Source organism: Mesoplodon mirus (genome assembly GCF_964341445.2).
Source record: "Mesoplodon mirus genome assembly, chromosome: 4".
NCBI lineage: Eukaryota > Metazoa > Chordata > Mammalia > Artiodactyla > Ziphiidae > Mesoplodon > Mesoplodon mirus.
In genome coordinates this window covers 160,576,733-160,604,555 of record NC_138979.1, presented here as the reverse complement: position 1 = coordinate 160,604,555, position 27,823 = coordinate 160,576,733, and the positions used below count along the sequence as shown (strand labels likewise).

At 47.9% G+C, this 27,823-nt stretch overlaps 3 protein-coding genes across 6 annotated transcripts in view; 2 read left to right on the top strand and 1 right to left on the bottom strand.

Annotated features, from left to right (window-relative positions):
* Positions 1–9,044, top strand: part of LTBP2 (latent transforming growth factor beta binding protein 2) — a 105,281-nt gene extending 96,237 nt beyond the window's left edge. For both annotated transcript variants that reach the window (XM_082616991.1, XM_082616990.1), the window contains 9 exons: positions 518–661; positions 1,528–1,719; positions 1,854–1,937; positions 2,644–2,772; positions 3,049–3,186; positions 3,276–3,443; positions 3,755–4,036; positions 5,497–5,646; positions 6,096–9,044. In XM_082616991.1, coding sequence (XP_082473117.1) covers positions 518–661; positions 1,528–1,719; positions 1,854–1,937; positions 2,644–2,772; positions 3,049–3,186; positions 3,276–3,443; positions 3,755–4,036; positions 5,497–5,646; positions 6,096–6,241 — 1,433 coding nt within the window. In that variant the 3' untranslated portion in view covers positions 6,242–9,044. The remainder of the gene's footprint in view (positions 1–517; positions 662–1,527; positions 1,720–1,853; positions 1,938–2,643; positions 2,773–3,048; positions 3,187–3,275; positions 3,444–3,754; positions 4,037–5,496; positions 5,647–6,095) is intronic.
* A 119-nt stretch (positions 9,045–9,163) lies between these two features.
* On the bottom strand, positions 9,164–13,615 carry ISCA2 (iron-sulfur cluster assembly 2). 2 transcript variants are annotated; one of them, XM_082616992.1, is made up of 5 exons: positions 13,517–13,615; positions 13,248–13,353; positions 13,011–13,126; positions 10,833–12,564; positions 9,164–10,602 (listed from the first exon to the last, which is right to left on the bottom strand). In XM_082616992.1, exons 1-4 carry the CDS (start codon positions 13,585–13,587, stop codon positions 12,390–12,392), a joined length of 468 nt encoding a protein of 155 aa, XP_082473118.1. In that variant the 5' UTR covers positions 13,588–13,615; the 3' UTR covers positions 9,164–10,602; positions 10,833–12,389. The 2 variants fall into 2 exon arrangements, with proteins under 2 accessions (XP_082473118.1, XP_082473119.1); XM_082616993.1 differs by having other exon boundaries at positions 13,248–13,350.
* A 351-nt stretch (positions 13,616–13,966) lies between these two features.
* On the top strand, positions 13,967–23,180 carry NPC2 (NPC intracellular cholesterol transporter 2). 2 transcript variants are annotated; one of them, XM_082619709.1, is made up of 5 exons: positions 13,967–14,123; positions 17,588–17,695; positions 19,308–19,480; positions 22,303–22,420; positions 22,867–23,180. In XM_082619709.1, the coding sequence occupies exons 1-4, from the start codon at positions 14,042–14,044 to the stop codon at positions 22,387–22,389; spliced, it is 450 nt and encodes a 149-aa protein (XP_082475835.1). In that variant the 5' UTR covers positions 13,967–14,041; the 3' UTR covers positions 22,390–22,420; positions 22,867–23,180. The 2 variants fall into 2 exon arrangements, with proteins under 2 accessions (XP_082475835.1, XP_082475834.1); XM_082619708.1 differs by having other exon boundaries at positions 22,303–23,180.
* Positions 23,181–27,823: the final 4,643 nt, after the last annotated feature.

Below are 27,823 nucleotides of genomic sequence, written 5' to 3'. Positions count from 1 at the left end.
CACAGATCTTGGCTGCCCTGCATGGAGGGGCCCTAGGGCCCTCCTCCTGAAATGTTCAGGGTCTAACACGGCTCCGTAAGGGGTCCTCATAGAGTGGCAAGGGAGGGAGATTTCAGCTCCACCCTACAGGGGCACCTTGGCCAGGTTGGTCAAGGAAGCGAGGCCACCGTCAACCAGCAGGGGAAGCAAGCACACTAGTGAAGTCACCACCCTTCCCCAGAGACCCTAAGGTCTCAAGGGGCACATCTGGGGACGGTGCAGAGGGAGGAACCCTTCCTCTTTGCCCACGTACGGACTCTTTTCTGCCGCCCTTCTCCTGCTTCCTCTTCCTTCCCATGCCCTCTGCTCACCTGTTCCTCCTTCCTGCTAACTCATACCCACTTCCACTCTTGCCCCGAGGCCTAGCCTGTTTCTTTGGGGCGGATGAGACAAGGATCTGCCCGCTGGGCTTGAGGCAGGGGCAGGGGTGCCTGGGCTGCCTCTCCTCCGTCCACGAGCCTGTCCTCCTGCCTGGCAGACGTGAATGAGTGCGAGCTCATGCTGGCGGTGTGCGGGGCGGCACTCTGCGAGAACGTGGAGGGCTCCTTCCTGTGCCTCTGCGCCAGCGACCTGGAGGAGTACGATGCTCAGGAGGGGCGCTGCCGACCGCGGGGGGCTGGAGGTGAGCCCCGGACCCCATCCCGTCGTTGTGCACCACCACTCCATGGCTTACAAAGCGCTTCCCCTGCTCCAGCTCTTGAGAGGGATGTGGGCCGGGCCGCGCTGCAGCTCAGGGATGGAGCGCCGAGCGGTGAGGGGTCTGAGAGTGTGGTGCCGAGTCTGCTCCAGGCCAGGGAACTTCCAGGAGGCTGCAGGGTCGTGACGACCCTACAGGAGGCTCAAGAAGCTATAATGCCAACTTAGGGGGGCCCCAGGGGTCTCAGATTGAGTTTTGGAGGAACCCTCAATCCAACCCCGGGGAGCTCTTGGCTGAAGGAGACTCTGAAGCTGAGCTAAGCTCGACTCTCCCCGTCCCACTCCACCGAGAGCTGCTGCTGGGTTCAGCCTCTCAGCCCTGGCTGGACTAGGACTCAGCTGGACTTCTCTGACTTGGGGAAAAGCAAGCAGGACTTAGAACAAGGAAGGGTGGGAGGGGCAGGGGTACAGTGTGAAGCAGAGGAATGGGCAGAGAGGGCTGCCCATACGGTATGCCAGGGACTGGGGGCGCCCCACTGCAGTGGAGGGAGGCAGGATGGTACGCTGGAAGGAGCGGGGGTTGGCACCAGAGGAACGGGGGTCAACTCTGCTAAGCCCCTAGGTGGCTTTGGCAAGTCACCTAGCTTCTCGAAGCCTCGGCTGCCTCTCCTATGACAGAGGGCTGAGGGTAAGCTCTCCGTAAGGGTGTGAAGAGCATCAGGCGAGACAATGGAAGCATTTCGCACACTGTAAAATGCTATATAAATGGTTAACTTTTAAAATAAATTCAAAGGCTAGGGTGCCCCAGGGGGCCATGAACAGACAATAATAAGGGGCTTCTATCGCAAATAGATCAGAGGATCCCTGAGGCCCTGCCAGGGGAACACCCCCCAGGCCCCATCCGCATGGGATGCTACTCTGGGCAAAAGGGCCAGCCGCCCTGCTCCAGCCTTCTGGGCCGGAACACCACGCAGGCCGAGTGCTGCTGCACCCAGGGCACCGGCTGGGGAGATGCCTGTGAGCTGTGCCCAGCAGAGGACTCAGGTAAGGCCCCCAAGGGTCCCAAATCCTCTCAGGGTCAGCTCTGCAGGGTGACACTGAAAGAAGTGGAGGGAGAGGAAGGGGGGGGCGGGTAGCAGAACCCTTCTCCCTCTGAGCTTGGATGCCTCCCTGCACAGTCGAATTCAGCGAGATCTGCCCTAGTGGGAAAGGCTACATCCCCGTGGAAGGAGCCTGGATGTTTGGACAGACCACATACACAGGTAACCTCCCTACAGACCCTCCTTCCCAAATGCCACTCACCTGACTAGGCCCGGCCTGGTCCTCCAGGAGGCCCCCAGGGAAGCTCTGCATGCAGTCCCTGCCTCTCAGGGTGCTTCCAACGTTCCTGTCCCAGGGCTGCAGATTTTTAGCTGCAAGTTCTGACCTGAGCTCCTCCTGGAGTGTCTATACAACCCCACTTTGGTTTCTCTGCTCCCTCGAGGCTGAACCCTCCAAGGAACAAACTACGATGCCTCGAATAACCCAGTCACAGGGCACAGGGACACAGGCTGGAGGCAGCTGCTGGTCTCCCTGGCCCCACTTACGAAGCCCAAAACTTTGGGGAACTCACACTCAGAAAGGGTGGTTCAGGTATAGGCTCACACCTGAAACTGGAAAAGGAAATAACAGAAATGGAAGTAGTTCCCCTTGAATGCTTGCTATATGCCAAACACCGTTTTAAGCACCTTACGTGTATTAACCTTTTAATCCTCATAATAACTCTAAGAGGTTAAGTAGTGGTATCCATATTTTCTAGGTAGGAAACTGAGGCAAGGAGAACTTAAGCAATTTGCCCGAAGTCACCCACCCAGCAAGCGGCAAGGCCGGGATTTGACCCCAGCCAGTCTGGCTTTGGAACCCCTAGTCCTAAGAACTGCCCCATCCTGCTTCTCGCCTTCCCCTCGCCTCAGCTCTGCCCTCCCACAGATGCTGACGAGTGTGTGATGTTTGGGCCTGGTCTCTGCCAGAACGGCCGGTGCCTCAACACGGTGCCTGGCTACGTCTGCCTGTGCGATGCTGGCTACCACTACAATGCTGCCCGCAGGAAGTGTGAGGGTGAGACACCTGGCACCCCTCCCCACCCTGGGGCCCAGAGCTGAGTGCTCACCCACCCCTGCCAGCCAGCCCAATTCTTGCTGGGATTCCCCTTTCCGGGGAAGACACCCGCTACAGCGGGCAGGTCTGAGGTGAGGGAACCTACTGGAAAGGCATCCCTGGGAAGGGGGTGAGGAGGGGACACAGTTACAAGAAAACCCCCTTCCCTGAAGGTGGCCTGTGGGCAGGCCGCGTTGGCACTGCCCCCGACCTTCCTCCCATCTCCCTGCCTCCCAGATCACGACGAGTGCCAGGACATGGCCTGTGAGAACGGCGGGTGTATGAACACGGAAGGCTCTTTCCACTGCTTCTGCAGCCCGCCCCTCACCCTGGACCTCAGCCAGCAGCGCTGTGTGAACAGCACCAGCGGTGTGGGTCAGTGGGGGGGCCATGGGGCGGTGGGGCAGCAGGGGGAGCGGACCTGGGCTGGGGGGCTCACATGCCTCCATGCCCTGTGCCACCAGAGGACCTGCCTGACCATGACATCCACACGGACATCTGCTGGAAAAAAGTCACCAATTACGTGTGCAGCCATCCCCTGCACGGACGCCACACCACCTACACTGAGTGCTGCTGCCAGGACGGCGAGGCCTGGAGCCAGCAGTGTGCCCTGTGCCCCCCCAGGAGCTCTGGTGAGAAGGGCGGCCTGTGCCTGAAGGAGGGAAGGAGGGACACCTGCAGAGCTGGGCTGGGCCCCAGGGTAGGGGATGTCCTCACCTTGGAATCCACAGCCATCCAGGTCTGTGGATTTAGAACGGAGTAGGGTAAGTCAAGGCCCTGTCTTCCATCCCCGTCGTTTGGGGACAGAGCGGGGGAGAGAGGACGGCAGTCCCAGCACGCTGCCTCTCTCCGTGGGGTGGTGAGCATGAGGTGGGGAAACAGCACTCCAGGCTTCAGCTACCAGGAGCCAGGCCCAGCTTCCTCTCTCCCTCCTCCCTGACAGAGGTCTACGCTCAGCTGTGCAACGTGGCCCGCATTGAAGCGGAGCGGGAGGCCGGGGTCCACTTCCGGCCCGGCTATGAGTATGGCCCTGGGCCCGAGGACCTGCACTACAGCCTCTATGGCCCAGACGGGGTCCCCTTCTACAACTACCTGGGCCCCGAGGACACCATCCCTGAGCCGCTCTTCCCCAACATGGCCAGCCGCCCGGGGGACCGCACACCGGCCCTCGAGCCTCCCCTGCAGCCCTCAGAACTCCAGCCCCACTACGTGGCCAGCCATCCAGGTCTGTGTTGCTGCAAAAATGGGGAAGAGGTGGGCTCTGAAGCTGTTTCACTTCCATCTCCTCCATCTGCTCATCACTGTCAGCAGGGTGAGGACAGGGAAGGGAAAAGACCACCAAGCCCTCTCACAGGTCACTCAAGGGAGAACTCCAAATGCCCGGGTCACACATTAACACCTCCCTCTGATGGACTAGCACAGGGGACACAGAGAGGTACAGGGCATCATCCCAACCTCAAAAGCTGCCTGTGGGAGTTGAAGCGGGGGACAGCACACGCTCCCACCACGCCACTTACAGTATGCAGGATACCCTGCCCTGCAGGTTCACACTTGTGACCTGAAATGGGGATCAAGGATTTCTAATCACTTTAAAGGTCCACTGTGGTGACCCAGTTTGTAAATGGCCATGACCCCAGCACTCAGGACTTGGATTCTAATGAGGAAGTCGGGCCTGGCATCTGTGCAGTGGACGCGGTACCTGCCACGGGGACAGCCACTGCATCTGACTCATCAAAACTGCACTGAGGGGCCTCCCTGGTGGCGCAGTGGTTGAGAGTCCGCCTGCCGATGCAGGGGATACGGGTTCGTGCCCCGGTCTGGGAGGATCCCATATGCCGCGGAGCGGCTGGGCCCGTGAGCCATGGCCGCTGGGCCTGCGCATCCGGAGCCTGTGCTCCGCAACGGGAGAGGCCACAACAGAGAGGGGCCCGCATACCGCAAAAAAAAAAAAAAAAAAAAAAAAAAAAAAAAAAAAAAACTGCACTGAGGGGCTTCCCTGGTGGCGCAGTGGTTGAGTCCGTCTGCCGATGCAGGGGACACGGGTTCATGCTCCGGTCCGGGAGGATCCCACATGCCGTGGAGTGGCTAGGCCCGTGAGCCATGGCCGCTGAGCCTGCGCGTCCGGAGCCTGTGCTCCGCAATGGGAGAGGCCACTGCAGTGAGAGGCCCGCGTACCGCAAAAAAAAAAAAAAAAAAAAACTGCACTGAGATTAGGGACAGGGTCTTTTCCAGGGGAGGGGGGTTGCTTAGAGAAAGAAGAGGGTTAGGCAGATCTTGGAGTTTTGCTTTGTGGTGAGTGAGGGTAATTCCCTTTTGCTACCAATCGTGTCCGCCCCCAAAAAAACTATGTAAAGATTTTAACAAAATACCCTGCCACCAACCACAACAAAATCAAAACTGTACAGGGACACCCAAGCGCTCAGGAGCCCTGGCGTTGTGAAAGCAGTGAGTCCCAACCTCCCCAGAGCCCTCATTTAAAGTAAGCGTGCCTCCCCATCTAAAATGACACGTACTTATTTTTAAGAGTATTGCTTTTTGTCTCAGCATCTTTCTGTGAGAGTGTTACGATCCTTCCCAGCCCAACCCCAGGAGTTCATTAGAGGAAACCCTCTGAGCGGAGGGCGAGGGCCCCAGGGTGGAGTACAAGGCCTTAGACCCCTTCTCTCTCTGACTCCCTCCTACCAGAGCACCAGGCCGGCTTTGAAGGGCTTCAGGCCGAGGAGTGCGGCATCCTGAACGGCTGTGAGAATGGCCGCTGCGTGCGCGTGCAGGAGGGCTACACCTGTGACTGCTTCGAGGGCTTCCAGCTGGACATGGCCAACATGGCCTGTGTGGGTAGGTTTGGAATCAGAGTGGCAATGCCCAGGGAGCAGGACGGCCCTGCTGGCTCCATGTGGAAAAGTCAGACTGGCCCACTGCTCACTGAGGGTACAGGACTGAGCCTAGCTGGGAGATCCAGTGCTGCCCCCTAGCAGGCCTGCCGGGCTCCAGGCCGAGGGGTGAGAGCTCCAAAGGTCTACGCTGTGTTTAGAAAGCCCTTTCCATGGAGGTTCCCAGATAGAAGAAAGGCAGGAACAAGACAGCATGGTCACAGTATGGGCTCACTATCACCGGCTTTGTGTCCGTGAGTTGCTTCCTTTTGGGCAGTGACTTTATCCTCCGGCCGCCACATCTACGATTCCACTGCAGGGCAGGGGTCAGGGCTCAGTGGCCAGAGGGGCAGATGCAGCAGGCCAGAGGCGCGTGGGCTCCCTACAGCTCTCTCTTCCCTCTCCTCCTCTTAGATGTGAATGAATGTGATGACTTGAACGGGCCTGCAGCACTCTGTGTCCACGGTCACTGCGAGAACACGGAGGGCTCCTACCTCTGCCGCTGCCCCCCAGGTTATGTTGCCGAGGCAGGCCCCCCACGCTGCACCGCCAAGGAGTAGCAGCGAGGGGTCAGTGCAGGCAGTTACCTGGAAATGGGCCCTGGCCACCGGCGGGGCCTTGAGGAAGCTCTCCTAGTTGGGGAGACGACACGAAGACACCGGGCAGGAGGCCCTGCAGCCCGCTCCCAGCCAGCCTCATCTGCTTTTCATCTCCCCCAGCTTCGGCTCTGGCTGTGAGCTTCTGTCACCACCTCCACACCGCCATGCCCTTGCTTGGCTCAAACACCACCAAATGCTTTAATGCGTCAACCACTGGCCGTGAGGCCCAGTCTGCCACCTGTCCTGGCCTTGCTATGGGATGCTTACCAAAGGAGGGCCCTGAACCAGCCCCTCAAGCTGTGCAAACATGCAAGGTCCTTCGGCCTCACACTGCACACACCCTTTTCCAGCCATGATCCACGTATCATCCTGATGATTCCACACCTGGATCAGAGGCTATCTCCGCCCTGGGATGGTCCTTCAGAATCTATCAAGCAAAAAAGGATTGGGGGGAGTTTGGGGAGTGACTCCAATGCCTCCTCCCGAGAACCGTCACCACCACTCAGCAAATCTGGTCTGGGCCAGTTGTGCCACATCTCCACCTTGTTGCCAGTTCTGTGGCCCCGGGGAAGGGCAGAAGATCCGCTCATCTCAGAGAAGCCAAACTGACACTACATTGCTAGTGAGAGACACGGATGAAGGGGAGCAAGGAGGCAATGGAACAAAATACGGGGAGTTGATAAAAAAAGGGGGAGCCAGGGCTTCATACAAGTCTAAAGAAAATATTCAGTAGCTTCAGGTAAATAAACATGCAGAATCTACCCAGCGATAGCTCCTGTACCCCACAGCAAGGGCTGCCACAAAGCAGGGTGCCCACCTCAGAAGGCCTCTATTAAATACATTCTGCTTCTTACAGGAGACAAATCTCTCCCGGGCTCTCCTTTTGTGGACACCAGGTTGATGTGCTGAAAATAAAGAGTCTATTTTCTAGCTTATGAAATACAGTGTCATCTTGCTTAGGGCAAGCGAGATTTCCTACGTTGTTTCTTCTCTCTACTCAGAGGCCTCTGACCTCTTCTCCTTCATAAAACGGCTGGCTGGCATCCCACCGAGTTTACAAGTAGAGACTCACTCCAACCTTGGCTAGCTGGGAGTCTAAAACCACGGTGAAATAAAGAAATGTACATCTGGGCTCTCCTGTTTTTGTTTTTATTTCATATTAAACCAAATTTATAAACCAAAGTTCTTGGCTGAGTCTAAATGTTAGAGATGAGGCTGTGCTAACCCCTCGCCAGCTCTGCCGATAGTCTAGGATTGGGTTCCAATATCCAATAGGAAAATGTTCTTTCCTCTTCTAAGACAAAGAAAGCTCTGACTTTGCATTTCTCTGATGAATGGCAAGGTAAATGAACAAGACTCTGTGTGCCTGAAGACATGGAGATGAATGCTCTTTTCTTAATTTAATCTGTCCTGTCCTACCTGCCGCTCTGTCAGCCATCACAAAATAACTTATTGAATGCTTGCTATGTGCCAGGCCTGTGTTGAATGCTGTACACAAATTTCATTTAATCATCCAACAATCCTACTTACTATTTTTATTCCCAATTTACAGATGAGGAACTTGGACTTACAAAGCTTAAACAATTTGTTCTAGGTCACTATACTAGTTGAGATGTTCTCAGCAGACAAAAATATATAGTTCTTAAACATATGAAAATATTCTGACCTTCATTCATAATAAAAAGAAATACAAGTTAAAACTACACTGAGACACTTTTTTAAACTGTCAGATTGGCAAAGATTTAAGTTTGTTAAAACTCCTAGTTGGCAAGCACCTGGGGAAAGAGGTACTCACGTACATAGCTGACAGGAGTATATACTGACACAACTTCTGAAGAGGATAATATGGCAGTGCCTTTCAAAATTATAAAAGCACTTACTCTTTAAATCAGTAATTCCACTTCTCGGAATTTAACCTTCAGATATAGTCTTATCAAATGAAAAATGACATATGTAAGAGATAATTTATTATAGCATTATTTGTAATAGCAAAAGGTTAGAAGCAATTAATTGCTATGGAGCCCTAATAAGAAAAAAAAAAAAAAGTGGCTCTAAATGCCTGGGTAAGATTTCCAAAATAGATTAAGGGAAAAAGGAAGGTTATACAACAAAGTGAAGCCTACGCTGCTATTGCTATTTGTCTAAAACAGGGGGAAAAGAATTGGGTATCTGCTAACCTCATCCTTGCCGCTCCACCTCACTCTCCGTATTTCAGAGAACTCACCATTCCTCAATATACCCTTCGGGCACTGCACTTCCTTAAATGCTGTTCCCACTGCGCCTCCTCCCAGCCCTCACCTTCCTGCTCGCCCTTCTCAAGATAGTTCATGCATATACACATACATCCTTGTATTAGAAACACAAATGGCATACTGTGCATGCTGTTCTGCACTTTTTTTACTTAATACATACTTGCACATAAAGGGCTGTCTCATTCTATTTTACAACTGTATACGTCTCCATTGAACGGATAAATCATAATTTATTTAATCAGTCCCCTATTAATGGAGATTTCCATTGTTTCCTATCTTTTGCTATTAAAAATAATGCTGTAATGAACATTCTTGTGCATATGTTATTTCACATTATATCTACGGAATTGTACCTGTGGGCTAAATTCTTAGAAACAAGGGTAGTTGATGGGGAGGGCAACAGAGTGGATGGGCACAGGATTGGGAGACTTTTCACTGTATTCCCTTTTGTGTCTTTTTGAATTTTGTACCATATGTCTTACCTATTCAAAAATAAAATATTTTTAAATACAGCTGCTGGACATAGACTGCTTAAATGCTCCCTCTCTTTATATACTTATCTGACTATATTTTACAATTAAAGCCAGATGATAATTATTTCAAAACTTCTTAAAGCAAACTTCCTTTAAACAGCCCTGCGGCATTTCTGTGGAGAAATGGCAAACAAGGACTTTAAAAGAGCAATCATAAACCTCAATGCAAGATATCTAGAAAAGCAGAGGAATTTCCTGCTTTTGAGACAAACATGCAAGGCCATGATAATGTTGCAAGGGACAGTGTGAGGCTCTGCCCACTGCAGGGTGCCAGTTCAGGGCCAGAGTTCACGGGAGGGCTACCCCATGACAGTCAGTGCTGCCCACTTCTCTGTATAGGATGCTCTGGCCAAATATCGACCCTCCGCTCACGCTTTATGACAAAAGACCAAAAGAATAGGGCGCAATTCCCAGAAGAAAAGTTAGAGAAAGAAGAGTATCTTCTTGGACACCTACCTTAGTAGTCCTTCCTAATCTCTTACTTCTGAATCCCTTGTAACTGGTCAACATTCCCAAAGAAACTAAGGGTGGGTGGGACACCTATAGTTTATATACCACTGGTCACTATCAATCATGTAACTGAAGAGTATGATTCCGCAACAAGGAAAGATCTGGATGTTGACCAAGAAGCCCCCTCTTTTGAGCCAACAACATAAAGGTTCACACATAAAGCAGAGGGAGGGCTCCTGTGCCTTCAGTTCTTACACAATTATGTTTGGCTACGGCAATGGTGGAGCATGTTGCCCCAGGCAGTCACTAGCTTATGAAGTTAAATAAAACCAATTCTGCAATAAATAGCATCTTGATAACCTCCCCTCAAAGTAATAGGGAGGCAAAATCTTCCAGCTGATACTGGAAGAGTATAACATTTTCCTAAATGAACTGCACAGTGAGCAAAATTCGTGAAAATGTCTGCTGGCTTTTACGGCCTGCTAGGAAGAGGGCATCTGGTCAGAAAAGCCTACAGAAGTTCCTAAACCTATTTTACCACCACTTACTATTATTCCAAGCCAACTGCCCTGTCCCCTTGATGCTATCCACTCCCCCTGCCCTGTGTTCTTAAAATTTCTACATTGCCCTCCTCCAATGGGGACCTCTTGTCACCACCTCAGGTTTCCCTATGAAGCTTTTCCAGTGCAATAAGGTGATTCCTCCCAAACCCACCCTCTGTAAACACAAAATTCCAATTCTTCCATTAATATGAGGTATTTACACATGGTCAATCAAAGAGACCCTGTTCCTGCCTAACTGACCACTGGAATTTAATTGTTTTTTGAACAACTAAAGCTATTATGCTTGTGCTAAGATCACCATATAAATAAATAACCCACAAAAATATCATGGAAGAAGAGGTTTAACACCTAAAATGTAACAAAATCTCTTTCTAACGAGGATGAAAGGACTTAGTCTGAGCTGAAAATCTTATTAGGCCCAGGTACTGGCAGCAACTTTCAATAGCTTAGTAAAGTTACACACAGACACTTCCAGAGTATGCTGCTTTCTGCCTCCTTCCATGGATATCTGCTTTAAAAAAAAACTGCTCAGGGCTTCCCTGGTGGCGCAGTGGTTGAGAGTCTGCCTGCCGATGCAGGGGACACGGGTTTGTGCCCCGGTCCGGGAAGATCCCACATACTGCGGAGCGGCTGGGCCCGTGAGCCATGGCTGCTGAGCCTGCGCGTCCAGAGCCTGTGCTCCACAACGGGAGAGGCCACAACAGTGAGAGGCCCGCATACCGCAAAAAAAAAAAAAAAAAAAAAAAAGAAAAACTGCTCAGGTTTCTGAGTGTCCCTTTCTTTCATCTTTGTACACACTGCACACGATAGGTTTGTTTTCTCTAAGTCCTAGGTTTTCCCATATTGAAAATGTAAGTATGAAGTTTCTGTCTCAGATATTTTGGCTCTAAATTCTGTATTTCTATTTTTCTAATGGTAAATTATTTATTGAATGACCTTAATTCCAATTCAGTCTAGAAAAATTTCAATCCAGTCCAGAAATGCAAGATTTGCCAACATGAACTTTTAGGCTCTCGAGGAAAAGATGGGTTTAACCAATAATCCTTACAGAATCAACTTGGTTGTGGTTTCCCCAGAATTAGCATTCATTAATCATTTGTCATGGTGGTGGTGTTTTTATCTTTTTTTAGTTGTCTGTCCACGCAATTCCGGCTGCCCCAGCTCCGTCACACACATACCACGATTATTTCTAGCTCTTTGGCCTATTTAAGTGCTATACCAAACAAGTACTTTAAAATTCATTGGAATTTGTGGCTCAAAAGCTCTTCTTTCAGTGACTCTAAAGTAAGGTTACCAAGTTTAACAAGTAAATATACAGGATACCCGGTTAAATTTGAATCTCAGATAAACAACAAATAATTTCTAGTATTCACTGAGACACACTTATACTAAAAATTATTTGCTATTTTTCTGAAATTCATATTTAAATGGGCATCCTGCATTTTATCTGGTAGTCCAAACTAAAAAAAAAAAAAAAAAAAAATCCCCAAGTATCTATTATCTGTGCCAACAAAGGGACCACTTCCTGCTACACAATGAGACCAGAAACATTTTACACCATAAGGTAAGTGAAGCAACATATTCTAAAAAGATTCAGTCACTAAAGGATCAAAGAAGCTTAAAATGTCTGTGTGAATATGGAGTATGGAGGCTATTTTTCAAACAATTCAAGTATCGGCGAGGTTTAGGTCCAAGTTTTCTGGGTGATGGGCAATTGGTTTTGTAAATCTAGCAGATTCATGAGTATGAGAGGAAAATGTATCTGCTGTAACAAATGGGAAGCAGAGAATGGGCTGCATAGAAAATAAGGGTAAGTCAACTAGCACATTCAGGAAGGATGAGATGAAAAAGATAACATTTCATTTGCCTTTTTCATCCTCTCTGGCCTAGTAACCAGCGTTCAACCTACCCAATCTGTGACCCCGATCCACAACACAAGTAATTAAGGACTTTCTTTAAAATGAAGCTTTTACACATAGCTATACAAGTATGTACAAGTAGCTCTGAAGGCCAGAGAATTCCAAATTCTGGAACCTTGGAGGCTCTACAGATGATACTGGTTTCAACAAGTTACTAAATCTTACGTAATAGCATCTACAGGCTTGGCCTTACAACTGTGTGGGAGAAATTAACTCAAGAGTAAAAGCTTCACATTCTGAAAATAAATAGTGGTGAAACACAGCATTCCTGGATTGAGGGAAATCGAACTGTGAGAGGGACATGATTGGAAGGAAACCTCTAGAATTCTTCTAATCCCAGGTTCCTCAAATCCGTACAGATGATAGTAATCTCTGGGTCACCTGTCATCACATCAAAGTTTGACAGAGAAGGAAGACCCACAGGAGCAGCCTTGCTGTGCTTGAGGATTGTTCAACACTTGAAATGAGCTTCGGATCAGTTCTTGGCTGAAGTCCACATGGGCTCCTTTCACGAAGGCCAAGCTATCAGAGTCAACCACCACTCTTGCCCCACCCTGTTCAAATACCCTGAAAAGATGGGAGGAAGGCATTAATGTATATCATACACACCAAAAACAGAACACCCTCTGAGCCCAGAGATGCACATCCTCTGTTTTCTGAAATACAGAGGAAGCTTCCCTTATTACCTCTAACAGGTGCTGATCTTTTTTGAGGCAAAAAGATTCAACGGAATGAATACTAGGAAATGTTTAGAGGTTTAAGCCTGGAATCTTGCTAGTCCAGCCTGGCCCTCTACCAACTACCCTATGCACCTAGACGGGCCAGTTTTCCTCCTATGACTTAGTTATTTTGAATCAAGACAACAAATCTTCACTGTATCCCCACTGTGTGAGAAGGGTGATGTTAAATTATCCTTAGCAAACGTTTTAAATGTGGAATAAAAGTGCACCTTAAACTGGAGACACTTTTATCCCTCCTGCACATTCTCTGGGAACCCACCCCTTTCTCCTTGCCTGTCGTCGGGGTTGATAACTGTATCCAGTGAAAATTTGTACTGGAATCCGGAGCATCCACCTCCCTCCACCTCCAGCCTGAGGAATTCTGACCCTTCGGTGATTTCCAGAAGCCTCTGAAATGCAGGAAGGGGGGTCAAGAATGCCAGGCAAGGGGAGAGAGAAAGGTGGGCCAAGGGGAGATGCCCCCACTCCCGGCCCTCGCCCGCCACCGCTGCCCCGCGTCCGGCCTCTTACCTGGACGCAGCTGTCGGTGAGGTGGATCTGCCCTTCGCCAGCTTCGGGGCTGGAGGACGACAGTACCCGAAGCGCCCGAGGTCCGTGGGAGGCCGCGAGGAGCCTGCTGCGCAAGGGGGGAGGGTGAGCCTGAGAGCAGAGAGGCACCTGGCGCCCTCCACCTGGACAGCCTCAAGCCAAACCTTCACCTCCCCCGCGAGCCTTAGTTTCCCTTTAGTCCTGGAGGCGCAACCAAACACCCTTCCCAGGTGCTTTTATAGGATTGGTACCTGGCCCCTGGCCAGGGAGTGACTGCTCTCAGGGCCACAGCTGTTAGACACAACCCTCTGGCGGTCGCCATCTTCTTCCACAAGCACCGCCCTTCGCATTGTCCCAATCCCCTTCTGCGTCTAGGCCTCGGGAAGCGGGATCCACAGAAACCCCGCCTCTGAGCACACCTATTGGGTGGTGCAGGAGGAGGGGGAACTTGATTGGCTGGAAATGCTCCCATTGCGGAAGCACTTGTGGGACGCACCCACAAAGCCCGGACGGAGCATTGGAGAGAGGAGTCGGGCCGGAGGGAGGTGGGAGCCTGCTGGCCCGGCAGCAAAGTGGACCGGATGGGCGGGGTTTGCGAATGTCTGGGACCCTGTGTCTGGCTCCCTGGAGCCGGGGGCGGGGCGCGGGCAGGCCTCGGACCCGGTTGCTGGTGACCGGTCGCCTGACTGGGCTCCTCCCCCGGCCCGCCCCTGAAGGTTTATCTTGTGACCGCGGAATCTGGTTTTTCTTTCCTTGAGCTTGCGGTCTTAGCTGCGATGCGTTTCTTGGGCGCCGCGTTCCTGTTCCTGGCCCTCAGCGCCTCCGCCCTAGCCGAGCCGGTGCATTTCAACGACTGCGGTGAGCCCCGGGGCCAGCCTGAGGTTCCCGCACCCTCTGCGGGAGACCTCGACAGAACCTGGTGCTAAGATCTCTGAGCTGGGTTGGGTGGGTCCCCCGGGCTGCCAGGCTCAGCCTCGGACCCCTCGTGGAGTGGGCTGGAGTGTGTTGGGGTAGGGGACAGGGTGCTGGCCTGGATGAAACCCGACCACTCACAACTTTTCTCCTTCCTTGGAACGCGTGTTTAGGATCCCAGCACATTCCTGGAGGTGGGCCTTTTGCTGAAGTTTCCTAAAGATTGTAGGGCAAACAACTGAAGGGCCGTGTGCAGCGTTGGGCGTAAGGGGTGCAGCGCAAAACTGCTTTTTATTTATGCCTTGTGTCTTGGATGTCCTCTGCCTCTCCGCTCCTTTTGCTTTTTTAAATTTCCCTTTTGCTGACAAGTCGAAAGTCAGTTCTCCTTTTCATGAGTTATTCTGGTAGGGCGTCCTGTGGGCTATGGAATTTTGTGATTCTTACCAGTTTTCCCCTCCTATTTATAAAACTCATGTTTCTGGTCACAACTTGTGATGCATAACCCTCTCATGCAGCTGTAGTTGGAATCTTTGTTGAGAAACACAGCAGGGGGTAGAAATTGTGAGTTCCTTCAGTCAAGTCTATCAAATTGTTTGAGCAGAACTTTTCTGAAGTGGAGAGGTGTGATAATAAATGAAAGAGGCATGAAACTGATTTTATAAAATTTATGAGCTGGAAGGAAACTTGGAGATACTATAGTCAATCACTGAATTCCAGAGATGTTAGGTTACTTACCCAGTCACACAGCAGAATGGCAACCAGAATAAAATTGCTCCTTCATATCCAGTGCCCAGGTAATAGTAATTGCTTAATAAATATTTGTTGGAAAAGTAAATGAGGGAAGAAATACTCTTTCCACTATATCTCCAAAATTCATTTTGAGGCAAAAGCAAAGTTGGGGGCTAGGAGACAGGAGTGATTAAGGAATAAAAATTGCTGGCCTATTTATACTTAACAAATGCTGTTCCACTGAACTAGGAGACTGGCATTTGAAAGATCCTATTATCACCTCAAGTTACTGCCTTTCCCTCCATTAAACTTAGTGGCCAGCATTTGGATGAAGAAACTGTTAACTTTATTGTCACTCAACTCTCACAATCTATTTTACAGATGAGGAAACGGGCACATTAAGGTACTTGCCCAAGTTCTTACAGCAGTAAGGAACCAGGTTCCTAGTAAGCAGTAGGAAACTAGTGGGTGTTTGTGAGGCACTTTGGGTTTCAACAGTAACATTAACATTAAAAAAAAAGGTCGAGGGTGGGGGGGGGACTCGCCTATCGGTCCAGTGGTTAGGGCTCCACGCTTACACTGCAGGGGCCAGGGGTTTCATCCCTGGTCAGGAAACTAAGATCCTGCAAGCCATACGGCGCGGGCAAAAAAATTAAAAATTAAAAAAAGAAAAACAGGGCTTCCCTGATGGCACATTGGTTGAGAGTCCGCCTGCCAATGCAGGGGGCACGGGTTCATGCCCCGGTCCGGGAAGATCCCACATGCCGCGGAGCAGCTGGGCCCGTGAGCCATGGCCGTTGAGCCTGCGCGTCCGGAGCCTGTGCTCTGCAACAGAAGAGGCCACAACAGTGAAAGGCCCCTGTACCGCAAAAAAAAAAAAAAAAAAAAAAAAGAAAGAAAAGAAAAACAACTAAGGAAACTAAATCCTGACATTGTTCTGCTCATGTGAAAAAAGCAGGTGTTAGACTTATGGCAAAAACCTCTTAAAGGAAGGAGAGTTTCAGTTACAGACTTTCAATTTACTTTTGAATTGGGAAATACAGTGTAAAAACTTCAGTGCCCACATCAAAAGGTTTTTTGAGTCCCACTCTATGCCCCCTTTCCCTGAAGTGGTATTTCCTCAAGTGAGAAATGGGGTCAGGCGAACTAGTTTTGCAATTTTTGCAGGTTAGGACAGAAGTTTGCCCTATGGACACTGGAAATCCAGGAACGTCTTGTCAGCAAAAATAAAACTGGATGAAGGAGCTACAAGGACTGCCCTCTACTCAGTTCCTACTAGATCTTGTGACCCAGCCTTAAAAGAAACTAGGAGTTGAAAGCTTCAGCATAAGCACTGATTTTCAATAAGTTGTTGACTAAAATTCCGGATATTTTCTTTCCTGGCCATAAACAATAGGACAGAGTAGAAGAGGGTGCTTAAAGAAGAGAATCTTGTATTTATTGTTTGAGAACTTTGCCCTGATGGAGAAGCAAGTTGGTGATAGGGAACTGCTAAGTATGATTCAGACCTAGCTGAAGCAGTGTTAGTCAATACGATGCAACTCTTCCACTCAAGAGCAGGCAGATAATGTGCTCTCAACCTGCCATTTCCTTTCTGTCTTCATGCATTCTACTTTTGAGACAGAGTCCATTCTATTGTCTAGATCCATAATTTCTACCCACAAAATAAATTTGAGGTGAGAGGCTCACCCTTTCTATGAAAGGGAAACTTGCTAACCCACCCAGGAGCAGCTACTCTAGATTGAATTCATGGACTAAATCCCAATATGATAGTAATAGTGAATACCTATATAGCATTACTATGTTCCAAGCACTTATTTCAGAGCTATATGTGTATTAGCTCACCTACCCTATGAGGTAGGTACTATTATTAGCCCCCAGAGAGGCTAAGTATCTTGCCTTAAGGTTCCATAGTAAGTAATGGAGCCAGTGAGATTTCAAAGCCAGGTGTCAGATCTCAGAGTCTAGCTGTCAGCAGTGGTATATGAATGGCGGAGCTTAAGCTTACCCTATTGTTTACTTGTATTCTCTCCCATTCAGCTGTCCGGTTTCATGGGCCTGGATGAAGTAAGGAGATTCTTAAAGATTTGTACTTAACCTTTTTTGGTCAAGGTATTTTTGTCCTTGTTTAGACTGAAAAAAAAAAAAAAAAAAAAAAGGACACACACCCTGCCTCCAAAGCACTTATTTTGAAGAACACAGGTTCCAGAGTAGAGTGTACTACAGATGCACGCTTAAAATTGTTCTCATCCGTAGGAGTATACAAAGCTCAGAGACCACTGATTTGGAGAGCTACCAGGACAGGATTGAAAGATGGTAGGCAAGGGCAGTTAGGGAGCAGCCAGTCTCAAGATTCCAAATGGAAACAGTAGCCATGCAACCTGAGCCATCGCTCATGCGGTGTGTGCTGCTTCAAAATCCTGTGTCAGGATGGAAGGAAGGGTGGGGATGATTTTCCCTGGAATAGCCCTCCCAGGATATAGAGCAGGGGAGCTGACTAGGTATACTCAATAATTTCTTTAATTCCCTTTCACCTGTCAAATGTGAACAGTTTCCTGGGGACCACGGATGGTCAGAGAAAAAACTCATCCCCATTGAGAAGGCCGAGCACCTTCCCGTTAGGTAAGAGCCTAGGTGGTTTGTTTTCCCACCCATTTCAATACATTTTTCTTCTTTTGCAGGTTCTGGGGTCGGAGTTATAAAGGAAGTGAATGTGAACCCATGCCCCACCCAACCCTGCCAACTGCACAAAGGACAGTCTTACAGTGTCAATGTCACATTCACCAGTAGTGAGTAAAAAATGGCTCTTACCTTCAAATTCATCTTAAAGCGTAACATCAATCTCAAGTACTGGAATAAGTGTGGGAATATGAGGGAGGGGAATTGCAGTCGGGAATTCTGTGACCTCCCTGTCAATGGGCAAAGCTTGGATTCACTATGCTCCTACACTATGCTCCCTTCTCATACTGGGTTCCCATATGCCTGTTTCTCAGAATTCATAGTTGCCAGACTCCCTTCAAGCAAACGGGGATTTCCATGTTTTCACAGGTCAAAGAAGACAGCTTGGCTTCTCCGTGCCCTATTTTGGTCCACATTGTACAGTGGATTTCATGGGAGTGTCAACTCTTTAGCTACTGACTGCAGAGTGTTAGTACAGACCCCAACACTGTAGGCTCTGGAACACCTCCAAAGTGTTATTTCAAGCAATATATCTTCTGGCTGTTAAGTCTATATTCTGCCTGAAAATATAGGAACAATTAATATTTAGCCTCTGTAAGGTTTGGGGAACTCACTGGTGACCCAAGAAACAATCAAGAAGCCGCCTTCTTCAACTTGAAGACATGTTATTGGAACTTGTTTCTTTCTGGTACCACATTCATTTCCTTCAGATTCCCAGGAATCTAGACAATGTGAGAATCTCTGTTTCTAGGAAGAGCATCTACCTTGAATCTTTCCCTCATTTTCTATTCTATGGAACTAGACTAGACAGACTAATTAGGAACTTTGAGATTTCTATCATCTCTTGTTTGTAAGCCTAAAGACAGCTCTTAAGTCCTAGAGTTGTTCTCTCTCCTGGACAATACCCTGTCCCCTCTATTGTTCCAAACCAAAAAAGTACCTTCTAAACAAAAGTAATTCCCAACCCAGACAGAAAGAAAGAAGCAGAGCTGATGCTCTGGATCTCCAGAAGAATCTAATAGTGCATAGCTCCAGTTACCCTAGTTTTCGTATATTTATTCCTCTGCGCAACTTGCAATATGGAGGGTTGAGGTTAGCAAGAAATGTTCCTCTTTCTTTTACCCAGTTTCTAAAGCATTACCGCTTTCACTGCTGTTACAGCCCGTGGCATTTCTATGGAGACTCCTGTTCCCTCTTTCCATATTGTCTTCCATTTTATTCTTAATTTCTATCGGAATCCTTTGGACAGGGTATTTGAGAATTCAGAGACCTGTCTCCATAAACCCTTTAAGATACACAATACACTTTGACAGAATCTGATGTAAATAGTAAACAGAAAGTTTACCACCAAATATCAGTTAGCTTGTTCGATAAAGTTGTTTATCCATCCAGGTGGCTCTGATTCTCCTGAGAAACTGTGAAGGCAGTGAAGAGCAAGGTGGGGTCAACAGCAAAGAAAACAGCCCCCACTGACTGCTTTTTTTTTTTTTTTGTATAATTCAGTAATTTTTCAAGTTTCAGAGTGAATGCTTGCTGTATAGCATTCATGGAGGTACTAAGTATAACTCCAAAGAGAAATAGACCCTAGGAGTTAAGAGATACAGAATTTGGTTTGCTATCCCAGCAGTGCCGTTGCTTGAGAATATGTCTGAATTTTTTATTTAGAGTTTGGAAATGGGCTGTTTCCTTCACCATCTTATTCTCTTTTTTTTTTTCTCTTAGGCACTCAGTCTCAAAGTAGCAAAGCCGTGGTGCATGGCATTGTGATGGGCGTCGCAATTCCCTTTCCTATTCCTGAGCCTGATGGTTGTAAGAGTGGAATCAGCTGCCCCATTGAAAAAGACAAGACCTATAACTACCTGAATAAACTACCCGTGAAGAGTGAATACCCCTCTGTAAGTGACATTGTAGTTGAGGACACCGAAGGTCCTGTGACTAGATTGGAAGTCTGAGGAGAGGGGGCAGGAAGAAAAGATTAGAATAGGAATCCTTCATCTCTATGAGGAAGAGTTGGACACCTGGGAGAAAGGAGTGCAGGAATCTTGAGCTGGGGCGGAGAGTTTTCACTGTGTCCCTTTGTTCTTTGTCTCTTGCTTAGTGGTCAGCCTGGGCCTAACGATGCCTTTTTTATATACAGTATTTCACTGGATTCTTGTGACCACCTGTGTAGAGGTGATACTATCCCCATTTTACAGATGAAGAGATGTTAGCCTCCAATGCTATGCAATGTGAACAGAGTCCATTCTGCCAAGAATTACAGCCTAGATTGAGACCCAGTTCTCGTGATTCCAAAACCTGTGCAATGTTACAAGGTTTTAGCTAGGTACCACATAGTTCAAGATTTCAAGTAGTCAGAGCATTGTCATCAGAAAATCCTGGTGCCTCCATTAATCTCTTAACAAGACAGCAGTAATTTATTAGGTCCGTAGCAGAGCGGTGGCTTTTTCCTCTGCTTTCTCTCCTCCGCCACCACCCCCACCCCCAACCTTCACCTCTGACTCGCCCTGCTGTACCTACTTCTTTTTCTACCAAACACTTATGAGATAGAGCCTGCTGGAATGAGCCTGTGTTAACAATATGAATCTTGATAAGAATGGAGGAAGTAAAGGGATTACTTTTTTTCCATGAAGAAAAGGGGCTGTATTTTTATTTATTTATTTATTTATTTTTTTTGGCTGCGTTGGGGTTTTTTTGTTGCTGTGTGCGGGCCCTCTCCAGTTGTGGCAAGCGGGGGCTGCTCTTCGTTAAGGTGAACAGCTTCTCACTGCAGTGGCCTCTCCCATTGCGGAGCATGGGCTCTAGGCGCGCAGGCCTCAGCAGCTGTGGCACGTGGCCTCAGTAGTTGTGGCGCCCGGGCCCAGCCGCTCCGCGGCATGTGGGATCTTCCCAGACCAGGGCTCGAACCTGCATCCCCTGCATTGGCAGGCGGACTCTCAACCACTTCGCCACCAGGGAAGTCCCTAGAGCTGTATTTCTTAAAAGGACATCAAGTAGAACCAGGAGCAATCTGGCCATTTATTTCCTAGAAACAGCAAGTAATTAAAGGACATTCTAAAAAGACTCAAATATAGGGAGTCTGTGCTTCAGAGGTAACAGAGACCCTAAAGGTCGGGAAGAGATTTGTAGATTATTTTGCAGAGCAGCCATGTAATCATGGGCATATGTAATCTGAGCCTCAGTAACTTAGAGTGTCTAGTTAGGGCCTGATACCGAGTAGGCACTTAATATATGGTAGCTATTGTTAAATGACATTTCATTTGTTTTTTGTTTGTTGGTTGTTCTTTTTGTTGGTTTTGCCATGCCACGCAGCTTAAGTGACATTTCCTTTGAAAACCAGCTTAAACTATGTTAATGTGTGCACTAAGTGAAACAGTAGTTAATGTGTACTAGTCTTGAAAAATTTATCAAACAAGTTTCAAGAAGCTGGGTATCACTGTCACTCAAATGTTGCATTCTGAAGAAACATTTTGAGTACAAAAGAGAGGTTAGGGCTTCCCTGGTGGCACAGTGGTTGAGAGTCCGCCTGCCGATGCAGGGGACACGGGTTCGTGCCCTGGTCCGTGAAGATCCCACATGCCGCGGAGCGGCTGGGCCCATGAGCCATGGCCGCTGAGCCTGCGCGTCCGGAGCCTGTGCTCCGCAACGGGAGAGGCCACAACAGTGAGAGGCTCGCGTACCACAAAAAAAAAAAAAAAGAGAGAGAGGTTGTAACTAAAAGCAAGTAAGCTTAAGAAAGGACTGGCAAAGTGCCAGTGATTTATTAAGAGTTAGAAGAGACAGCTCATAGTATGAGTGTAACAAGTCAAGGCAGAGATCTCTAAGGGGGTATATTATTGAAGAAGAAAAAAAACAGTTTAAGGGCATTAATCAAAACTGTATTGCCACAAAGATCATTGTCCCTGAAGGTATTCATACAGCCGGAAACTCCTTTGAACATCCTTTGTGCTTTGACATTTCCTTTTCCAGCTAACAAGTAAGTTTCCTGAGACCTAGGAATCTAACTTTTTACTCTTCATATTTCATAGTTAAAGTTGGAAAAAACTGGATCAGGTTGTCAAAATGCATGTGAAATTGTTTAAATGTAAAATTATTTTTCATGGATGGCTTTATTTTTTTTTTAATTAATTCATTTATTTATTTTGGCTGCATTGGGTCTTCATTGCTGCATGCGGGCTCTCTCTAGTTGCAGTGAGCAGGGGCTACTCTTCGTTGTGGTGCGCGGGCTTCTCATTGCAGTAGCTTCTCTTGTTGTGAAGCATGGGCTCTAGGCACGCGGGGTTCAGTAGTTGTGGCTCACGGGCTTAGTTGCTCCGCGGCACGTGGGATCTTCCCCTACCAGGGCTCAAACCTGTGTCCCCTGCATTGGCAGGCGGATTCTTAACCACTGCGCCACCAGGGAAGTCCTGGCTTCATTTATGTACCATTGATCTCAGAGGGAAAAAAATGCTTTAGAAATTGTATTTGAGAAGCTAACTAGACTAGGATGTGGCACTGCGAACACCAAATCCTTGGTGTAACTTGGTTTGCCCTTCTAAGCTTAAGGACACGGGCTGTGCCCACATCCCAAGCAGCCTTCACGATGGCATGACTTAAGAAGAAAAGGATGAGGAATTAGGCAGCTTGTTACAATTTACATTTAGGATTCATAGTTAAACCCATTCTGGATTGAGGTGAGGTTCTAGTTTCATTTTTCCCAATTCTTTTTCTCTTTCTCCAGATAAAACTGGTGGTGGAGTGGGAGCTTAAGGATGACAATGACCAACGTCTCTTCTGCTGGCAAATCCCAGTACAGATTGAAAGCTAGAGCTATTTGATGCCAATATGTCCGTCTGGGGGTGAGAGAACGCGGGTGGAGGGAGGGGAGGAGAGATTAAGTCTAAACTAAATCAGTGCCATAAGATGAAAGGAATTTCTAGACTGCCATTCTAGCCTCTCAACCTCCAAAAGCATCTAAGACCCTATTTCCTGAGAGCTCAGAACTGTTGCCCCTGCATTATCCTTTGTAAAAGGGTTGAAGGAAGGAAGAGAAAGTGAGACTGTAGGGATTGATTTAATTGTCTTCAGGGGGAGTTTTTTGTTTGTTTGGTTTGGTTTGGTTTTTGCTTTTGGAATAAGGAGGGTCTAACCAGACATGATCCAAATGAGGCTGCTTGGGGGATATTGGATAACTTGCCCTAGGGTTACCAGCCCTTGCAGCAAAGCACCGGTTCCAAATCACATCCATCTAGGTGGGATATTACATCTGCAAGTTCGTCATCTCCACGTGCCTCTTTGATTTCAGTGCATCTGGCCAATGAGCTTCCTCACCCCCAGCTCCGCGAGCTTCCTCACCTCCAGCTCCGCTGCTTCACCAGCCATGACTTGCTCTGCAGTGGTGTCCAGCGTGGTAGTGGAGGGGAGGTATTCTACGACAGAAGTTCTCTGCAGTTAGCTCATGTCTCCTTTACTATCTTAGGTGGTTTTCATTAACTGCATCACTTGATTAGCAGATGTTTGATTTTTTTTTTTTTTTTAACAACACTAACTTGTGGCTTCTTTATGCACCTGGAAATGTCCCTTTGAATAAATAAAAACTCGTCAATCTTTTCTTCTGCATTTGGGCTGTGGACACCTGCTTCTTTCACAGAGTATGTTCCCCCAGATCCGTGGTAGGTGGACACCTGGTCCCATGGTCCCAGAGTGCAGTACTATAAAGACATGACTTTCAGAAACTGCCACTTCTCCCTTTCACACAGGCCTCACCTCTCTATCTTACACAAAATGACCTTGTTTGCTTCACTTTGCACAGTCTTATACCATCAAGTGTGCTTGAAAGAAACAGTGAAAGCAAACATCACCTAGTTGAATAACAACATCTGCAAGGTCAGGGGAACTGAATTTGGGGTTGAGGCAGGGAGTAGGAAGTTACAAGTTGGCATAAGCACAGCAATCTTTGGGGACCTCCTGCCTTGAAGAAAGCCTAGAAGCTTAAAGGTGAAACGTGAAGTTGCAGGAAGTAATGGCTAGATGATTTAAATCTTGGGAGTGTCCTGCTCTTGAAGTACAAGTATAATCATGGGGCATATATTTTGCTATTTTGAATCAATGTACTATCAGTCAGGTTTTAGCTGTCACAGATTGCAGCCCTATTCACAAAGGAGTTGGGTAATGTGGAAGGTCATCTCTTTTAGGCTGGGGTGCTTATGCAGCAAAGAAGTCATTTGGTCCAGTTCTTTTCATCCTACCCATTTCACTAGATTTCTTGGATTTCTTTGGCTTGTGAGTTTCCCAGGAAAACCACCAGGGGACAGCAATAGATTGGGAATAATGTTATCAATGGCCAAGCTTTCCTAGTTAATTCCTGGAGCCATTCAACCACTGTACTCTAGCTAAGATGTTTTGTGTATCCTATCACACTGTGACTAGAGGGACAGCCCACTCTGTCTCTGCATGCTGAACCCTGGGTATTTCAAACTTAAATGGATTCCAAAGGTGATTAACTGCTGTGGTTCCTGGCTTCAGACTGCCGGTAGTTGGATCCTGGCTTCACCAATCAGTAGGATAACCAGTATGATCTTTAAATCCCTTAACTTTTCTGTGTGTCAGTTTCCTTATCTGTTAACTAGAGTTAATAACAGTAGAGCTGTGAGGATTCAATGAAGCGATGCCTGTAAAGCATTTAAAATGACCCCTGGCACATAGTACATAACCAGTAAATGTTAGCTGCATTCCAAGAGACAGACATTGTCCCTCATCTAGGTATAGGAGGAAAATCAGAAAGTTCAGTCTGATGTGTGATGATACGTCACCTCAAAAAGGAGGCAATCCTCTATGCACAGGAACTTTCTCATGTGCCTGGAAAACCTCAGTTCTCATATGCATCTGCTTTCTCCCTAATCCCAGAAGACTCTCATGTCATTGAGCTCCTTTGAGGCTAACAAGTGCCTGCCCTGCATTTTGTACTTCTGCCCTCATATGTTGAAGGAAGACAGAAAAAAAGCAGTTCCACAAGTGTATACCCTTCTGTTAGAGCAGAAGGGTCATGCAACAACTTAGAACTGTTTGCCAGCCATTGTGAGGTTACGTGGAGCCTGCAGCAGTGAGCTGGGTAGGGCTCCCATGGGGGGATTAGTTTGAAAGGTCGTCTTCTGTACAGAGGGTTTGCAGGCAGCCCCCTCAAAAAGGTCATGCTCTTTCCTGTGATGCTCTCACGTTTTTTTAGTCCACTGAGCAAACCATGGAGGCTTAGACAGCTCCTCTCTTGCGTGAGTTCCAGAGTAGAGAAACCCCAGACTCCAGTGGTTAAAAAAAACATGATGCAGACCCCTGTTTACAGAATAAAGGGAATCCAATACCCAGTATCCCCAGTTTGGGAGAGCGTTAGATGAGAGGGCTGGCATTTAGTCAAATCTTCAGGCTAATGAAAAGCAATGAGCATGGAGTAATGTCTAATCCCCTATGTTTGGTTTGAAATTTTAGTTGACTTTTTAAAAGCAACAGATCTTAATTATATTTTGCGAAGGTTGATAAAACAGTCTGTTCTCTAAGAACACCCACGGACATAGGAAAGTGGCTTGACATAGGTGGGGTCCAGGCTAAGGGAAGGTGATCTGGGATCAGCCATTTACATCAGACAATCCAAAAAGCAAATATTGCTTAAATGACTGGGTTGTTGTGAGGACAGGGTCATGGTGCACAGGGAGAGCATTGACACAGAGGAAAGGGTTATGTGTGAAAAATGTCGCCAAGGTGATAGTTACCTTGAGCAAGTTTTTTCCCAGGGGCCCTTGGGAAAGAGACAGATCAGGAAATAGAAGCTGGGGGATTTAAAGGCCTGAGATACTCAGCAGAGGAGGGTGAGGGTGTGTGTGTGTGTGTGTGTGTGTGTTGGGAATGGGAGATGCAGTCTTCTGTGAGCTGCGGTAGAAAGTGGCACAGGATCTCCACAGATGTTGCCTAAAAAAGTCTTTAGAAGAGTTGAGTCATTTTTGGGTTGTTGTGTTTCCTTCTATGAAGAGAATCCCCTGGCCTATCCCTCAAATTCTAAACTGAACCCTATTCAGTTACAGCTGTCAGTTGACTAGCAACTAAATGGTCTGGGTGTTGGTTGCCATGGAAACAGCTAAAAGGCCCATCGCTATGGGAACCTACCATGCTCTCCAAACCAGGGGTTTGGTTTCTAAAAAGAAATGGAGGGGAAGGTGGTGGATGGGGCCCAGGAGATGGGCTGCAGAGGTGGCTTGAGGGTCCTTGGAGAAGGTGGCAAAGTGGTGAGCGCACATGGCTAGCTCCTTAGTGACTGGGGTGGAAGAGGAGCAGTGGTGTCTCCCACTTGCTGCAGGCATTCCCTGCCTGTTCTCGGCTCCTTGCCCCATGACGCCAGAGAGTGCAGATGTTTGCTGTCCCAAATAGAGGGAAGGCATGAGACCCTGGGGCAGACCTAGCCTATCAGCGCTGCTCCCCTCATCTGCCAGGGCTCTGAGAGGAAAAGTCGTGGCTCCTCTCTGCCTGGCAAGCTGTTCTCCACACGTCGTGTGTCCCAGATAAGCAGCCAACAGTGAAAGGATGAGCTTAGCTCTGCCTGCCTGTGGGTTAAGCCGATAAGGAGCCTGGCAGACAAAATGGATGACTGCTGGCCTTGAACATGGCAGAGATGCTGGGAGTTGGAAGATGCCAGGAAGCAGAAGGGCTTCTGTTCTCAGCATTAGAGAAATGCATTACTCTGCTCTCCCCTACCCACCCACAGGCCTCTACCACAAAAAAAGGGGTACTGCAGGTGGAGCAAAATATTGAAGATGGGGTTTTGCAGAGGTTCTCAACGGATGTGCACAGCAGTTATGAGATTCTTTTCTGGGTTTTGCAATCAAGGGAAATAGCTTACATCAGTGTTTAGTGGTAAGCTGACCTTTTACTGAAACAAAGACAAAACATCCTAGTGGCTCTGCCATGAATTACTGTCAATGTGTAATATAAAAATGGAAGGGATTGGGCTAGATAATCTCTAATGTCTCTGTCAGAACTAACAGCTTATGATTCATCAAGACACTGAAGGGAAGCTCAAGCACCACGGGCAAGCAGATGCAGACTAGTCACACCTGTGAGAGCAAGGACACTTCCTGGAGTCCAGAGGGGCTTAGGACAGAGACTAAGGCCAAGATATTTGATTTAGAGACCATCTCAGATAGGTTTGTCCCTGGGGACTTTCACCCGATTCTCCAGAATCCTGAGATGGGTGGTCTTGATCTTCTCTCCTCATTTCACCTTCTCCTGCCTGCAGGTGCTGGTCTTGGCCCCTCCTGGGGAGCTTTAGAGTCTAGGAGCCTGGCACCAGAGACAGATGCCAACTGCGATCTGAACCGCTCCACAGGACCATTGAGCATTTCCCCAGGCTCGTAGGGAGGTTTTCACTTTTGGAACACAGTAGTTGTTTAGATTTCTATACTGTTTAAATTTTTTTTTTTAAATACATACTGGGTTTCTATCCCAGCTCCAACTCTTTCCCCAGCTGATTGACTTTGGATGAGTTATTTAACTTACACTTAAGGCTTCAATTTCCTCAGCTGTAAAACAGGAGGATAAGAGTGTCCACCTGGGGGTGGTTCTAATGATGACCCGAGGTGGTGCATGCAAAGCATTCAGCTCAATGCCTGACTCTAATAAGTACCTGATTATTATTATCCTTCTAGATAAGAAAAGAAGGTTGCATCCATGGAAACTGCTCAGTGGCCTAGAATCACAGGCATTTGCCATGAATTTGTCTTCTAGACTTCATTTCAGGTGCCATTCAAGACCAGTGGCCTCCTGATGGCCTCCCTGTGGTTTGCCTTCATTAAGGCGGATTCTAATCCTCTCTTTATGACACTTAACCACATTCTTTTTCATGTGTAATTTGTAATTATTGTGTCAGCTTACCTTCCTACTAGACTGTAAACATCTTGAGAATAGAGACTGCCCTTTCCTCTCTAAGTAAATGCCTAAAACTCAGCACTCAGCAATTATTTAGAAAATTGTTTTTTCTTTTTTTTTTTTTGCCGCTCCACAGGTCTTGCGGGATCTTAGTTCCCCGATCTGGGGTTGAACCCGGATAAGTGCTGTGAAAGCGCCAAGTCCTAACCACTGGACCCCCAGGGAATTCCCATTTAGCAAATTTTTTTAATGTGGAAAAAAAATGTCATGATTCTTTAAGTTTTGAATCTGACCATTTAACCCTACAGTAGCCTTGGTCTCCAAAGGGCTGGGAAGAGTAACAGTTGATTTGG

Excerpts from the sequence above, each read along its gene's own strand:
- ISCA2 (XM_082616992.1), bottom strand. The coding sequence starts at position 13,587 with ATGGCGACCGCCAGAGGGTTGTGTCTAACAGCTGTGGCCCTGAGAGCA. Across the intron at positions 13,354-13,516 it reads ACTCCCTGGCCAGGGGCCAG|CAGGCTCCTCGCGGCCTCCC; the intron begins GTACCAATCCTA and ends CCCCTTGCGCAG. Across the intron at positions 13,127-13,247 it reads TCACCGACAGCTGCGTCCAG|AGGCTTCTGGAAATCACCGA; the intron begins GTAAGAGGCCGG and ends CCTGCATTTCAG.
- NPC2 (XM_082619709.1), top strand. The coding sequence starts at position 14,042 with ATGCGTTTCTTGGGCGCCGCGTTCCTGTTCCTGGCCCTCAGCGCCTCC. Across the intron at positions 14,124-17,587 it reads GGTGCATTTCAACGACTGCG|GTTCTGGGGTCGGAGTTATA; the intron begins GTGAGCCCCGGG and ends CTTCTTTTGCAG. Across the intron at positions 17,696-19,307 it reads CAATGTCACATTCACCAGTA|GCACTCAGTCTCAAAGTAGC; the intron begins GTGAGTAAAAAA and ends TTTTTCTCTTAG.